The 17,406-nt window shown below is 41.2% G+C and overlaps 1 protein-coding gene across 1 annotated transcript in view; it reads right to left on the bottom strand.

Annotated features, from left to right (window-relative positions):
• TDRD3 (tudor domain containing 3) overlaps window positions 1–5,725 on the bottom strand; it is a 99,320-nt gene extending 93,595 nt beyond the window's left edge. Inside the window, exon 1 of the mRNA XM_005154395.3 lies at window positions 5,505–5,725. Within this exon, the coding sequence (XP_005154452.1) occupies window positions 5,505–5,545 (41 nt within the window). The 5' untranslated portion in view covers window positions 5,546–5,725. The remainder of the gene's footprint in view (window positions 1–5,504) is intronic.
• Window positions 5,726–17,406: the final 11,681 nt, after the last annotated feature.

Below are 17,406 nucleotides of genomic sequence, written 5' to 3'. Positions count from 1 at the left end.
TCTCTCAGCCTTTCCTTATAGAAGAGATGTTCCATCCCTCTGATCATTTTTGTGGCTCCCTTCTGGACTCTCTACAACAGGTCCGTACCAACAAACTGCTATGGTGCCACAACATTATCATTCCTTAAGACTATTATTTAACACAATGAACTCCCGAATCCCAGCAGAAATCTACTGGTAACACTTTTCTATCATGAAACAATCATTTATTTATCTAGTTTTTCATCTTTTAATCAACTGTACCAATCCACAGGATTGCCTTTTGTTCTTGGCAAATAAGCTTTGGGTTTGGTCCTTGGTCAAATATTTCACCCATTTTCAAACCAGTCTGCTACTAGCTTTGGTAAGTGCTGTATAATTTTAGTATTGTAGCATTCAGTGAGCAGTAATCTTGCAGGATTTGGTGAGTAAGAGTTCTGCTTTCATCTTATGTACTGCCCAAAGACTACATAAACCTAAGTTCTCTCTCTTCAGTTTACTGTTCTGCAAATATGTTAGCCCCCTACCTTGTTGCATCACCTTGTTTTAGCTATCCTTCCTTGCACCTTTTTAATTATAAATTGTAGCCCTATATCTATTTATTGTAAAGGCTGAGACAATTCCATCTGATACCACCCATTTTTAACACCTTTCACCTTCTTAAACATAATAAATAAATAAATACATATATACATAAAATGGTGCCTGCATTAGGTTTTTGGAATAGTTTTTCTTAACAAAAGGTAAAATGCTGAAACTTTTCTGCTTCTCCAGAGTGAAAAATGACATAAAGTACTCAGGTTCTAACTACCCACTACTGATGATCCAGCGAGAGTGCAAATCAATCAGAGCAACCAGTAAGGGATACACCTTAATAAACAAGAGATGCAACAATGTGACATTTTGGTTTGTACTGGCACTTTGAGATTTCAGGGTACCAAACGAGCTTCACAAAATGACAACCACCACAAAAGGAGCGTCAAGAACCTCAAAACAGATGCATCTCTCCTGTGAATCACTATGTTTTCCCTGTGTCTAAGGAACATCTTGTATCCAGCCTGGGTTTGCCCCATATGCAGGGACCAATTTCAGCTGAGTTTTCCAAAGACATTTCAGTGGAACAACAAAAGAACATGTAGATCATCTTGCAGGATCCTGGAGCTGACTACTTTGCCAAATGCCTGATTCACCCTTGTAGGCACTTCCTTGTGTTCCCAGGCAAGCACCTGCTCTTGCTTGGATCACATCACATGTTTAGTCCTACAAGAAAGCAAGTCTGAACAGACCTTCAATCTAAAGTTACCCAGTATGCAGCACATTACTTGCTGAAACACCCAAAATTCAGTTTAAAAGTTTGCTATGTACCACCCATCTATTTTTCACTTACAAAGTATATAAACCCAAAATTGTATAGATTTAAGGGTTTTCTCATGGATTACTAGCAGTATTCTTCTGTGTCCAAGCAACACGTCAAATTTCAATTCCTCTTCATCTCTGGGAATAAGTTTTCATAGTTGGAACATTGTTTACAAGATTTGCCAAATACGTGAAGTTTTACAAGACTATATATATTTTTGCTATAGACTGTTTTATGGTATTATACACTGCAGTAAAAAAAATCTGTACTACTTGCAAGAAACTCACATGCACATTTAGTTGTACGAATAGATTTTTTAGTTATCCAATTTGCACATCTTGCTTTCCCACATTCAGAAATCAACCAGACCCAAGATCAGCAGGACCACAGGCTAAACCTGCTGTAGGAAACAGTATGTTGTTAACTTCTGACAATACACAGACATTTCCAGGTAATTCCCAAGTTCAGCAAAGACCTAGAACACTGAAGAGGTCATGCTTGTCATATTCTCTTGTGAAATGCCACTTGACTTCCAAAACACCAAACAAATAATTCTGCTGCAAATAAGCGAGAAGTGTTGTGCCATTCTCACTGTTTACACAAGAAGGACATATTCTGCAGTCCTTCTGGATTTCACTTCTAGTTAGAAAACTCAATTCAACAACTCTATTAAGGTCTATATTTTAATGGGAACAATGGTTCCAAAATTAATGTAAGCAACTGTAACACAAAAAGGTAACTCTCTCTGCGCCTTAGCCTTCCTCCTCATGAGCATCTGGTAATTAAATAAGAAGTTAACAGAGAACTTCTGCTCCAAGACAGAATATCTTTTTCACTGCAGTATAATACAAACACACTTTATCTCAAGTCAATCTCTCATTCCAAAGTACCGTGCAGTGCTTAATAAAAAGAACTAAGCCCAAAAAAGGCACACTTCTAAAGAGAGGTGCAAGGACATCTCTTTGGAAAAACTGCAGTTCTGCACACAAACTACATGAGTCTTTTACCCACATAGAATTATTTGGGTTTGCGTGGACCTTAAAGCTCATCTAGTTCCAGCCCTTCTGCCACGGGCAGGGACACCTTCCACTAGACAATGTTGCCCAAGGTTCTGTCCAGCCTGCCCTTGAACGCTGACAGGGGTGGGGTAACCACAGATTCTCTGGGCAAACTGTTCCAGAGTCTCACCACCTCTATAATAAAGAATTTCTTCTTTATATCATGAAACACCGCTCAGAAAAACCCACACTCTCAGCTCTAGCTACCACTGTTACATTTACTAAGTAGGACCACTTCATCTTTCAAAAGCTGGTAATAATGTAATTAATATACTGAAACAAGCTTAAAAGGCAAACATGATAAACTTCCAAGCAATTTTACAACTGGTGACTCTCTTGCAAAATCTAGCTGGGAAAAAAAAATGCATCTAACTACTATTCTACATTAAGTACACTGTGTTGCTGCTTTACTTGAAAAATAACTTTGTTTTGAATTCAGAACCCTAAAAAAAAAAAAACACATAATTGCAGAAATTCACATGAATGAGTGTATACATTAACACTCTTATAGTTAAAGATTTAAGAAAGCTATAGTAAAATTCACTCAGTACAGGCAGTATCTTACAAGCTTGTAGATTTGTTACTATGGAAGAAAAACAGTTTCTTACTTGGTTTGAAAGACCAAACAGTGCTTCTGCAGTTTAAGTGGGATCGGATTTTAACATACAAACTCAGCTTCATCTTTGTACTGGAAAACTTACCATTTTGACATGAGGTGACAGCAACAGTGACAACCAAGTTGGTACAGAACATGATTTAACCACCAGTGTAGTCAAGTATAGTCAGAAATATACTACACTGAATACCACTGAAGGCTTACTCATACATGTATTAAATGACTTTAAGATCTAATAATAATACGAGAAAAGTCATAAGACCAACAGCAAAAGTTAAAAGCATCGATGTCTGGGTTATTATTCTTTTTAAAGTGAACAAATACTTAAACAAGATTTCTGAAACAAACCTCTTTCCTCTCCACCTCACATTCCTCAAAAGTATATGCATTCATTTCCCTCTCTTTCACACTACCCTTCCCAACACAACGAGGCCAAGGCATAAATTCCAGTGGACCTGATAATCAGCCCATTACTTGGCCGATCATCTTTCAGTCTCTGTCTTCAGCTCACACCCTGCAGTACTGCAAGCATAACAAGTTTATAGCTATTTAAGAGTATATGCCCCCAAGGAGAGACGCAAACACTGCAGAATAACAGATCATTCCAGAGGTGCCTCCTGTTTCTACTACCAAAACCTGAAAGCCATTTATCAATGGCACTAGTTCAACTGACAACGAAGTAAAACAACTAAGAACTGAAAACCATGTGATAAAACTTCGGATATGCAACAGAAGGCAAGAGAAGAAAACTATGAAAATAAAAATCACTTTTATGGAAAGGTTTCTCTTTTTCATAAAGGAGTAAGTATGGAAGAGGAAGGGGATGAATTTCAAGTTACAGGCAAAAGTTCCCTTTAAATAAGCTGATGCTATGAAAATTAGCATAACATTATGATCCATTCAATTCAGCAACAGCCAGAAATCACAGGATGAAGGTAATCAAAAGCGTCCAGAGGACGGCAACAAAAGCTGATGAAAGGGCTGGAAGGCATATCCTATGGAAGAACAGCTAAAGACTTCAGTTTGTCTAGCTTAGAGAAAAGAAGGCTAAGTGGTGATTTCACTGCCCTCTACAACTTTCTGAGGAAGAAAAATGGAGAGGGAAGCGGAGACCTCTTCCTTCTCTCTGGGATCCAGGGACAGGACACATGGGAATGGTTCAGAGCGGCATCAGTGGAGGTTCAGACTGGACTTTAGGAAGTATTTCTTTACCAAGAGGGTGGTCAAACACTGGAACAGGCTTCCTAAAGAGGTGGGTCAATGTGTCATGCCGGTGTTTAAAGAGTCATTTGGAAAATGCCTTTAGTAACATGCTCTAACTGTTTTGGGTGGTTATTTTTTAGCTTTGGTCAGCCCTGGAGTGGTCAGGCAGATGGACTGATGAGGACTGCAGGTCCCTTCCAACTGAACTATCCTGCTCTAAATCATGTGATTTCAGTTCTAATCTTTTCCAACTTAGACATACATCAAATCACAGTCCAAAAGAACCACGAAGTTAAACAGCAGAACAGAAATATCCCCAAAATGCCACTGGAAGCAATGAAGGTTCTCATAACTTGAGAAGTTTTTCCTCAATTACAGCCAAAGTAAGCAATTTTGAGTTTTAATAGTTAGCACTGACCTATTGTTCTGGTGAAAAATTTCTAAGTAGTTAAAGAAATAACACATGACTACCCAAGTGCCAATAACAGGAAAAAGCAGTCAACCTCCAACAGTGCTAAAACACCTCTAGGCTAACAAATGAGAGGTTGCCCCACATACCTGAACAGCACAACTTACTGAAACACATTGTTCCAAAACAGACAGGCTGTGCCCAATGCTTGGCACAGTACCAAAAACACATACACCTGGATTCAAGCCTCACATGTGTCTTTCTCCTACTTTAACTCTACTTTCTCCATGTTATCTCACTTGCTGAAAGGGAGTAAGGTGCAACTAAAAGTAATAACAGTATCAGCACATACCAGGCCTCCAGGCATTTGCTATCACAGCCACTTAGCCGACACAGGCCCCGGGAGAAGGCAGACAGGAGGGGAGGGAAGCAGAAAGAAGGGACAGCAAGCAGGCAGGCCGCAGAGCAGCCTCCGCAGGCCCCTCAGGACCATCGGCCCCGCAGCTCCTGCGGAGGCCGACGGCCCTACGAGTGGACAGCCTGCCCCAGGTGGGGAGCCGGGGTCACGCCCTCCACAGGGCAGTCAGGAGAGGCCGAGAGCTAACTCCAGCGACAAGCACAAGCTGCTCCCGCTTCAAGCGCGCCGGGAGGCGGTACCCCCTTCCCGTAGGCACCGCGACCGGCTGCACACCGGGACTCGGACGGGGATGTTCCCTCACCGCTGCACACTTCAGAAACTAGAGAACCCATAAACCCCGAATCACTACTGAGAGTTGCCCGCAGAGATGCCCTTGCGGCCGACCGTGGCCCGTTCCCCGGGGCCTGGCGGCGCGGTCCCGGAGCAGGGCAGGCCGCGGTGCAGCCGAGGACGCCAGCACTTACCAGCCCGCCTCACAGAGCGCCGCCCTCGCCTTGTCGGCCATGGCGCCTCCCGCCGCCGCTCACCCGCACAGCTCGGGGACGCGGGGTCAGGGGAACGCGGGGCCGCCGGGCGCTGCAGGGAGCTCCGGCGCTCGGAGAAGGGAAGCGGGTCCCGCTGGTTCCCCCGCCTCTCAGGCCCTCTCCGGGCACTCGGGCCGGCTAGCGATCCGGCGGAGGGGGGAGGGAGGGAGGGAAGGGAGGAAGGGGCGGAGGCGGCGCAGGCAGAGACGAACAAAGCCCGCGACCGGCTCTACGGGAACAGGGGAGGCGGTCGGAGAAGTTGGTAGCGCCATGGTGGGAAAGGGAAGGAGTGAGGGCGGAGGAGGTGTAGCACGGACTATGCTCCCTCAGGCTGGGCTGCTCTGTCCGGCTGCGGAGCGCCTCATACCCACCTCGGAAAAGTCTCTGGCGGCCTGCCTCCTTGTAGCAGCGGGAAGAGCTTGTTTTAAAGGCGTTTCATCTATATAGAGTATTGCTGTTGATGATGTCCTGTAGGAAGAGTCTTCTCTGTGCTCTCAAAATGGGCGTTGGGGGGATGTTTATAGTCTTTAGAGTGATGAGATGTGAAAAGCTCTTCCTGTATCTCTTCCATGTCTTTGTTTAACGTTTTGCCCCAAAATGCAAGGTATTTTGTTGTGAATGTGATCTACCTTTTTAATACCTTTTTAATGCGGTTCAGAATAGCACTGTTTAGTTACTGTTTCTTAAAGTGTAGTTATCTCAGGTTCAGGTAGTGGGCAAGGTGAGAGTGCTTTCCTCTCTCTTTTCTCTTTCTTCCTGCGTTTGTGAAAACTGCCAGGAGGTGACTGTGAGTAGGTCAGGAGTTGAGAAAATGCCTTCCTGAGTGTTGGTGTGCAAGGCTCTGCAGGTGAGGGCAGCTGCCTTCCAGAAGGCACCATTTGCATTAGTGAGTCACATCTGGCTATTTTTTTTTTTAACCCACTGATGTTAACTTTTACTGCACTGAGGTTTCAAAACCCAGCTACGTGCTGTGCTTGTCTATTAAAGATGCACTTTTCATGGATCGGTTTCTGTGCAGCATAGTCAAGTCACAGTCTGCAGGTTTGGGGTGCGTTTCTTTTGACCCCTCCTTGAAAAACCGCTCTTTGCTATACCAAGTAGAAATCACTCAGGATTCTTGCACACAACAACCTGTGGTGGTCAACACTATTCTCTTTTGTATCTGTAGACTGTATACTCTAGAAAGAAGGCTTTGTCAGCTTTGTGTAGCTGCTGCTTTTCAAGAAGGTACATATCTTTTTTTAAAAGCACTAATTATAAAAAGCTTAAGAGAGAAGAAGGAAAAAAAAAACATATTGTTCAGGTTAATCTGAGCAGTGTCTGACATTACACATACCCTTGAAGATCTTCTGATACGGAGTCTTAACAGAAAGAGTGTACTCTAGCCCTAAAATAATGAATTTCCACTTAAAGTAGAAGACGGGCACATGTACAATGAGTTGGCACTCAGGGGAATTTAATCCTTGTGCTGGTTATTAAAAAATAAAAAATAGCAGAGGCAGCATTATTAATAGGGAGAGTGCAACAGTGCATTTTTTTATGCAAGCTCATAAAAAGCAATTGCAAGAACTATCTATACAGAGTTCAGTAAACTGAGCTAAACCAGCCAGCCATATAGTTTATGAACTGAATGACCATATTACTTGTTGGATTTTCAGAGGTTGTGGAGTCCCATATCATGACAAGGTTCCCTATGAATGTGAGCTACCAAAGGAATAACATCAAGGAGAGCTAACTAACGTAACAGCCGTGAAATAGACCTACTGAATGTCTTGTACCAAAGAAACTCTTAAATTATTGCTGAGGAATGCCATAAAGTTAAGCAGAAGAGCCACAGGAAATGTTGCCAAGTCCCACCCTTGTTGCACATTTAACAACCATAGCAGCTGCTGACATGGAGAAGAACCAGCAGATAGGTAGAAGTGTTGTGCCAGTTCAGACACTTACTGTGCAAAATAAATGGGAATAAGAGCACCTTGCATTTGAAGTCTGACCTGACTTCACATTAGATGATTGAGAAAAGGTTGTAAACATTGTTGTAAATTGAAAGGGGCTGCCCATAGAACCAATTATCAAGTGGTGGAGTATGACCTAGGAGAATATAATGCAAATGATGGACTTTATGCAGTACATCGTATTAATTTAAGAAATGGAAGCTTTTACTTACTTAAGTCTTCATCAAAATCACCAGGCAATTATACCAGCAATTTACACCAGCATATGGCTAGCTGTTGTACCTCATGGCTCAAAGCACCATCTATAAAGAAAACATAGTACTCAGTGCTGTCCTTTTTAAAGGACTGCAGGCATCTGTTCTAACAAATTCAATATATACAAGCTGATATATATATATTTATACACACACCACATCCTTCTGTACATGAGAAGTTCCCATTAGTATATGTTTCTCTGCTCACAGAGGGCACAGCCCAATCTTTGCTGTTTCTAGCTGCTGTTAGCTGTGCTGCAGTGAGCTAAATAATTAGTTCCACTGTAAACCAGGATGATACAATGCCTACAAGGCAGTCAGAAAACCACAAATTGGATGGATAAGACCCTCTGTACCTCTGTAATGATAAAACATTCTTAGAGTATATCTCCATTGCCTTTAGAATGAACAACATGGCTGACGCTAATGAGCATCAGACAGAGTACCTGAGCCTAGGCAGGGGCTGAGCCTAGACACCAGCATGCTTTGAAGGGGCTCTGTGCCTCCATAGCTTTCTCTGAAAAAATGCATGTTAGTCAGGATAAAACAGTGCATCCCTGTTCAGAAAATTCATGTGGACTAATCATAGTCTAATTTGATATACTTCACTGAAGTTGAAAGGTTCATTCCTATTTCTCTTTCCATGCATCTGTTTCAAAGTGTTAGCTGCAGAAAAGTATGGGGTTAAAAAAAAAGTCTGTGAGGAACTAGCACTTCATATAGCTTCAGGATAACTTGTGATACAAAATCACTTTTTGTAATACCTTCGATAGATGACAATACTGGTCAAAAAAACTTTACAAAAATAAAAAAATTAAAAAAAAAAAAAACATTTTAGTCACTGTTATGGTTTGCACAAAGGCACCTCCATACATGACTTGTTGACAGTCCTGTTTAAAAATGCTACTTATGTGAATAAGCTATGTCAAGTTTTAAGAAATGCCTCACCCAGTTATTCTACATATGGCACAGAGTAGTTTCGTGGAGCAGCGAGGGCCAGCTGCATCTCAGGAGAAGGCAAGCTAGGAGTGGGGCACAGCAACCTGCCAGGCAGGAGCAGTGACCTCACCATAAGGAGCCAGGATATAGGGTGGCATGTCTAGGTCAAGATCAGGGCCAGAGATAGTGGCCAGAGTCAGACACAGCCCAGTGATGACCCAGCACAGCCAGTGGGACAGAACAAGTCCAAGCTCAGACAGAAAGCCATGTCTGAGTCCAGGTGAGGATGGAGAAGGTACAAGCCCAAGCATAGACATAGCTGCGACACGGCTACGTTATAACTCAGGTGAGGGCTAGTGTTACAGCCACTGATTAAATGTGGCTCCCATGGGAAAGGAAAGGCAGGATCTCACTTTTAGCTTCTTCACAATAGGTCTCACTGGCAAGAAAATTGACCATGAACTTGGCCAGCTAAACTCACTGATACAAATAACTAATTCCTAGAAGGAGGATGTGTTCCAGGCCTTGGGAACAAGACAATTCTGCTGCTGTATTAGTGTGTGAGCAACACAATCATTTATCAACTATTTGTCCCTGAAAACAGGTTTCTGAATGTTTTAAGCAGAAAGGGGCTTAATGGTAATCTGAATCATCCAAAACCAGGGCATGAGACTTAACAGCTTACTCTGAAAGATCTTTTAAAAGGATTTCAGCTTTCAAGGAAAACTGGAGAGTTAACTGTATTGATGTTTTTCTTCAAAGAAATAAAATGTATCTTGTACTTTATATCCTCAAAGTGCTGTGCATGGAGCTATTTACATTTTGATAAGATCTTAAATCAATATGATTGCTTAATTAAGTTTTAGATCTATGAAATTTACTGTTTAGATATGATATATATGTTCAATGTATGACATGGCTATTTGAAAAGGTAAGGGGGTAAATGGGAAAAATGCTTAATATGTCATCCTATGCATGCTAAGTGCAAGTATGCGATAGTAATACCCAATAATTTAAGTTCAGACCAAGGTAAGTAGTAAGGACCCTTCTGCTGTGCTCTGCTTCTAAGCTGTATTTAATTATGTAGTACAACTTGTTTTTCTATTACATTCAGATTATTAACCAAAAAAGTTTAAAGTATTGCTAGTTAACCATTTTGCTTGCATATCCTGTATTTTCTGCTTTATTTGTTAGAAACACAAGAGGCTGAGAAATTGAATTTAGGCAACAGCTAGCTCCTGTTGTTTATTTTAGCAAAGAAGAACTAGACTTCTTCACAAAATCCACAACATGTACACCACGCTGCCCAGAGACTAAGGGAGGCAACCCCTCCTCTAGAGTGCCACGTAATACTAGGCATGTAAAGTTGTGCCTAAAGAGCAGTTCCCCTTGATTGTAGCCCGTGCAACCTGGGACAACTCAGTCTATGGCAGAAAGTTTATTTCCACAATGTTCTGTAATTGTTAGTACCTGAAATATTTGGTCTACTTGAGCACCTTTGTTAGGGCACTGGTGAGGCAGTGAACAGACAGAACTAGCTCACAGGGCAAGACAGCAAAAGCCAGTTTTTAGTAGCAGCCCTTACAGGTTCCACCTGTGGCTTGATTCATCCATGTTGCCTTGGTCCCCTGCCAACTCTAGCCTCAGTCATCTTAGTTCAGCAGTGGGCTCACAGAACTGGAGAGCTGAAACTTTATGGCACCTACCAGAATGGGCAAGAGTAGAAATTCCCATTGATTCAATGGGAAGTCTCACAGGGACAAGAATACTATTTGGGTCTCAACTTTTTTTTTTTTTCATTTTGGTAGAATATGCTTTCTTCATTGCAATATCGGAATACAGATATCAGGTCCTCTTACTGAATGCAAAAGCAGATGATCTTTACCCTGGATCTGTAGCAGAAAGAAACTGCACCTTGACTTCTGGTCACTGCATGTGTAGGAGTGTGCTGGGGTTTCAACAGAAGTGGCTATCTCTTGACACCTTGTGATGAACCAGGTTCTGATCTCATCTGGCTGCAGTCAGAAAGATCAGCTTTATTGCATGTATTGTCTCACTTCAACCAAATATTGTGAATGTTTTCTCTGTTTTATCAGAAGGGGAAGGATAGTAGTCAGTACTCTTCTTTCTTATTCTTCTATTACAGACTTCCCTAAATTTTAGACAAAGAGCAAAGATGGCTAGTTATTTCACACTGGAAAGGTGTTTGCTGGGGTGCAGGATGAAGCCTGACCTGTTCTGACTTGATGTAATCAAGTGGCTCTCATCCATTATGGCAACTGGAGAAGGAATTGACTTTTCATAGGGTGAAGAAGTGAAAATTACAGAAGTAGTGATTTTTTGCTTGGGGAGAGGAAGGAAAGAGGCTTGGAAAAGAGCAGGATGAATGGAAGAGACAAAGAGGAGACACATTTTGAAGCTTGGAAATTGTTCAGAATAACAAAGTCTTACACATAATACCACCATATTAGTGCCAGTCTGGCCAAGGCTAACATTTTTGGCAGGCTGCTCTGATTGATTTTTTCCCCTGCCTGTCCACTTCTAGAACCCTTCAATTTGACCACACTCCCCACTTTCTCCTGCAAATAACTAAGTGCATAGCAGGCCATGGTAATCTTGAAGGTATCCATGCTGGCATTATGTCAGTCACAGAGATGGCATCACTGCTGTCAAGACAATTACTGAGGCGCTGTGGTTTTCAGGATGGGGGCATTTATATATGGCATGATGCTATTGCCAGGTGTGTGCATGACAGCTTATCAAAATATGACCATTTCAGCTCTGAAAGCACGAATGAACCACTGCAATGATCACTAAGGTACCAGGGATCACTAAGTACAGCAGAACGTAATGCCTTTTAATTATGATGCTGGAGGGAGCCCCTCCAGGGCCAGCAGAAGGGCTTGTGTTTGTCAGTGATACTGGCACAGCTCAACCTACTGGTCCTCTGGACATTGAATTGGTAAATAGCCAGGGAGCAGAGGATCAAACAGCATATGGCTTTGCAGACTTCCACTGGGCTGCAGTAAACATCCCAGCCCTGAACAGCTGTTCCTTGTCTCTAGCAAGATTACTTTTAAGAGACTGATACCTTCTGGACTGGATGAAAATAGGCATGCTGTTGTCAGGGCTCTGAGTGCACTAAGAGGCTCTGCAGTCTCTTCCTCCCTCTTTGGGGTTTGGCTGCCATGCTCCATTCCAACTCTGATATTGTGCAGCTGCAGTCTTGGATCAGGCTGCTGGGAAAAGAGCTGTATGAGAAGCAGCTGCGGGAAGCCTCATGGAGATTTCCTGTCCTTTGCTTGGGAGCTGTGTCGAAGTTCAGGCCTCCACCCTTGAGACTTGCCTGTGCCTGAATCACTGATGTGACTTGCAGGCTTGACCTTACACCTGCTTCATCCTGCAGATATGTCTAGTAATCTTGAATATTGGCTCACCAGCTTGGTACCTACTCAGGTACTGTGGGATTGTGCCTGCCTGGGTGGGAACATTACCCTACCTGCCTTGCTCTTGCCCTGACCTCCTGGTTTCTTTCCGTTTTAGGGCAGTCAGGGTTTGCTGCTTTCTGACAACTCCTGCCCCAGAGCTATAAGTGTGGTCTGTTACAAGAAATTAGTGTCCCATTGGCAGTCAATTAATGTCTGAAATCAATATACATGATGTAACTGAACAAACTCAGTAATAGTGGAGACATTGCTGAAGGCTATCTGCTATCCATACGGTCACTTAATGTACAGCAACAGTGCCCTCATATAGAAAGGAGAACAGGTAGGGAATGCCTGGTCCTCTCTGCAGACTTCTGCTTCCCTCATTCTTCCCCTGCCTTTCAAGTTGAATTTGTCACTAGTTTGTCTCCATGATACTAATGAACATTGCTGGGCTGAACTGCTCATGAAGGGCTGCATGGTGAAATCATGGCATATGCATAAGAAGATGAGAGATGAATTAGGGAAAGCACTGGTAGGGCCTTCCCAGGTGTGCTAAAGACCTTGTGGAGTAGGTGTTGTGCAAGAGAGTGCCTCACACAGTGTCAAGTAGCTCTGAGGTTGACATAAAGTACCTGCAGTGTGGGCATGGATGGAACACCTCAGAGTTGCCTGTCCAGCCGCACGGATGTCCATGTTAAAGCTAAGCCCTTTCCTCTGGAATAGAGCAGCAACACCCAAAACACTGCAAATGATGGAAGCTTGTAGATCAACTTGTCAGAGCAATACAGCATAGACACCTGCATAATACACAGAAGATGACCTTAACTATAAACATGGATTAGATTGGAGAGCACAGCTGTGCACAAAAACAGTGACTACCTATTATGTAGCAATATGCATGACTGTGTATATTGAGTTTGCTATTATTACTATTAAAAGCCATAAAGTTTTAATTTTGTATATCCACAATACCAGAAGTCATCATCCCCATATGAACAACTTGGGGGATAAATGATCCAGCAATCTGTGTCAGCACTTAATTGCAAGGTGTGAGAAAAATAATTGAATAAATAAATATTGTTTTCTCAAGGAAATCTGAAAAGATTATTTTTGAATTACAGAAGATTCACTCTGTGGTTTTTCTCAAGTGCTGTTGTATGTTAGTGCTTGAGGAAAAGCAAGTTATTGGAAATCTATGCCAGGCTCCAGCTAAGCAGTTTACTTTCTATCCATGATTGAATACACACTAAACAGGCAAGAATGTTTCTGTGTTATTTCCTGGCAGTGAAAATATACTCTGTCATGCATCTTTCCTATTCAGATGTGGCAGCTTTCACCTGCTACTGCTTTTCCCTCATAGTCTGCAAGCCCAAACCAGTGCAGTTGGGAAAAATAAATGAATTCTTTAAGAACTTTCAATAAGCAGCAAAATCAACACTTCTGACAATCAAGTGCAATAACTGGCCATGCTACTTGCTGACCTTCACTTATGAATGATTCAGTTTCTTTTTTGATTCTGCTTTTATTTATATATTTTTTCTGACTGTTGATTTAAGTTATTATTCTGTCCTCAGTGCTCCTTGTTTTCTGCCTGCTAGCAAAACACAAGAAACCAAAAAAATGTGAAAGAATCATCTTGATCTTTATAGTAGGCTTTTAATGTTTCAATAGAGAATTGGGCCCTATATACCAAGTTAACTACAGCATTATGAAGGGAATTACAGAATTAGAGAATCATCCTTAAAGCAGCCTTATGTATTTTAAGTTATTAAAGCAAAATATTCTCTTTCCAATTCTATGTTTCAGCTAACTTTTAATTTAAATTCTGATGTTCTCAAAAATGAGGAATGAAAAGAAGCAGAAATGCTAGAGCCCTGAGCAATTTCTCGTTCACAAGTATACACTTTGAACCTCCTTGGCTTGGATATTTATTCTGAGTGCCTAAAATATTTCAAATGGAATCCATACAGCAGTGGGCCATAAAAGCAAAGGAAAGACCTTCAGAGACCAAAAAAGCTGCACAGCCCTAAATCCTCAAGCAGGCTTCTGTTTCCACAGTTGTTTTAAAAGCTGCAATTCATTTATAGAGCATGGAAGCACAGGTTCACTTTTCCACAGCCAACAGAAAGAAAAACATTCCTGATTCAGTTCAGAAGCAAATATACATGGTAATTCAGCAAGTACTCCATGCAGAATCCAGCAGTTGACTGCCTGGGGGACATGAATATGCTCCAGAAAACACAGTGCAGTCTGGCAAATTAGAGAACCATTGACAAATAACACTCACCATGAAAAAAGAGCAAAAGGGGGAAAAAGAGAGAAATAAGAGATAAGAAGAAAAAGTTCTAGAGGAAAATGGTAAAAAATTGAGAGAATAAAGAAAAGTTTGCAACAACTAGGCCACAGCTCAGAGCAGCAGTTCTGGCTACCTGTGACAACTGGAATTCAGAGCAGCAAAATGAGATGCAATGAATGAAAATCATTTCTTACCATGAAAAAATGATGCATCAGGTAATGCTGGTAGTAAGCAAACCAAAGTAGACACAACATAAAAATGTGCAGAGAGGTCATTAAGGGCTCCCTTTTATCTTCTTACACAAATTGCCTTTTGGCACGGAGGGTGAATGCAGTTTATATAAGTTTATATTTTTCCTTCATCTGGCCATGAAATCAGAGATAATCAGTACTCTGTTCCACCCTCTATAAAATTCACTGAGGCATTCCTTTAATTCTATTTACATATGCTTATGCTGTGGGGCTACCACGTGAACTAGGTGCCCAGCTGAAAAAAAGGGAAGTTGAAGAAAAGAGGTGCTGAGGTTTTTACTTTAAAGTGGATCTCTTTTCAGATCTGATTCACATTACCCTCCTGCACCACTTGTGTTGTGGGTAGAAATTAATTAAGTCAGCACTGATGCTGGAGACAGTATATCATCATATCATTGCCTCCCTGGAAAAAAACAAACCCATTATTTGTGGAGCAGCGTAGCTGCAAATTAGAGGTGTGAGGAGAACACATGACTGAGGGGCATATGAAAGGCAAATGTGAGAGGGACAGGAAATGTGTGTGGCGAAAAAGCATATCCAAAACAGAGGGATGGGGAGGGGAGAAATAAAATGTGGTAGCAAAATCTTGACCAACGCTGACCTAGTTCTGTTGGGTTTGTCTTTTTTCAGGTTTTCTGCAATTACTGCTGTAAGTCTCAGGTTTTCATCAGCAGAACACAAGCATGGGTTAACACACTTTTACTGCTAAAAATGAAATGGTTGTTTCCCATCAAAGCACAGAAAGCAAAGCAGCAGAGCAGAATCTACCAGCAGTTTGTTATCTGTTTCAGTGCTCACAACCACATTTGCGTAGCCCTGTAAACAGGGTGGCCTGCTGTTAACAAATATTGCTCGAAGCAAAACACTGAACACTCTGAAAGAACCTTTTATACCTAGTTTACATATTTATTTCCAAACATTTCCTGACAGCTCCAGTTAATGCATTAAGGTGCCGAATCCTCACTGGCTGCACAAATATTTCTTTCACTGACGCCAGCGGTATTACCATGGTTACATTATTAGGGTGGCTTAACCTGGCAGGTGGCTTAGCAAAATGCCTAGTGCTGAAACAATTCTAGCATGCAATCTATACTTTTCCATCAAATAAATTACTATATAGGATGCTCTGTTGTCCAGATTGTGGTAGGACAGGTTTGGGGTTTTTTTTTTGATTGTTAGTTTTTCTTCCTGGAGAAAAAAAAAAAAAGAAAATATATTATTGTAATTTTGCCACCCATCAACTACAAAATTGCTAACAAAATACCTCTACTCACATTTTTCTCGATCTAAAAATCTTATTAAAGTCAACAACTGGGGGGGAGGGGGGAGAAAAGCCTTCCATAAACCACAAAAGGCCAATGTAATACTTATATTTTCAACTGCATTTAAGATTGGACTTTAAATCTGGAAAGATCCCATACCAGCTGCAGGCTGGACAGCTTTTAGTTGTTTGAGATGATCTTTTGGAAGTTGAATTATGTATCATCATTTTTTAACTGATAGTTTCAAAGCTAAAATCCTGAAGCTTTGCAGATAGGTTCCGCTGTAACCAGTTGTGATTGACAATACTAGAATCACTCTATCATGGTATGACAATACTACTAGGTATCCACACCAGGTCATTCACATACAAATTGCAACAGGTTCTATAGGACTCAAAGCAAAGTGATTTTGTGAAATGACAAAGTGGAAGAATATGGAAATAAAAGTGAAAACATAATGGGCATATCAAACTTTTGCATTTAAGCAAGGTACTGCTAGCAGGTTTTTGGAGGGAAGCTACCAGTCATTGTAAATCACAACTAACACAAAACTAGTACAAAACCTTAATACTTTGGTTGGTATTATTTTGGCTTTAATTCTAAAGATATTATAGTTGTTACATTTGCTACATGCAAAACCCTTGTTCCTTCATATTCAGTGGATACAATGCTAAAGAGCAAAGAATGAATTTTCATTCTTAACACTTTCACACTGCTATGATTTGTTTTCTGATGTGCAATTACAACAATGTAGTAGCTTAATTATAAATACTTAAGGTATAAAACCACCCTGAACTGTGTAGATATTTCCTAAATATTTCATAGATTCATTTATACTGTTGCCCAGCACATTTTTTCTTTCACCTATGAAAACACTGATGTGTTTCTCAGATTGTGTGCATCTCTCCTTCTTCATACTGATTTCACCACTGCATTGATGAAGTTCCAGTCCTTTGGTCTTTATAGCATAGAACTCAAGTTTAGAGTCTCTGAAGCCTTCCTTAGAAATAACTCAAATAAATTTTTGCCATGGAGGGTAAAGCTGAAAAGCCTTCAATATTTAAATGCAAACATAAGTTTCAAGTATAGTATAAAGGCTTCAGATCTCTTAACCTTATTTATCAGTTAACATATCTGCAACAGCTGGGGTTTAATCCAAACTTTCAGAGAACAGCAATGCTGCTGATACAGCATTTCCAGCCCAGTCACAGGAATACGGAAGCAATTTTCAGAAGATAATTTAAAAAATACTCAGTTGACAGGATGTTTCTTCAGGGAACCATTGACTGCATTGTCAAACTGCAACAGAACCAGAGATAGCCTTCACTTTAATTTCAATACCAAGAATGCCTTAAGTGACAATCACAGCTAACCCATTTTAATGACAACTCTGAACATTTAGAAACTCTGTCTGTTCCATATACTTCTGTGCAGAGAAACAAGAACAGATGGATACT

This window comes from Melopsittacus undulatus, chromosome 2 (genome assembly GCF_012275295.1).
Source record: "Melopsittacus undulatus isolate bMelUnd1 chromosome 2, bMelUnd1.mat.Z, whole genome shotgun sequence".
In the NCBI taxonomy this organism is placed as follows: Eukaryota; Metazoa; Chordata; class Aves; order Psittaciformes; family Psittaculidae; genus Melopsittacus; species Melopsittacus undulatus.
This window is presented reverse-complemented; position numbering and strand designations above follow the sequence as displayed.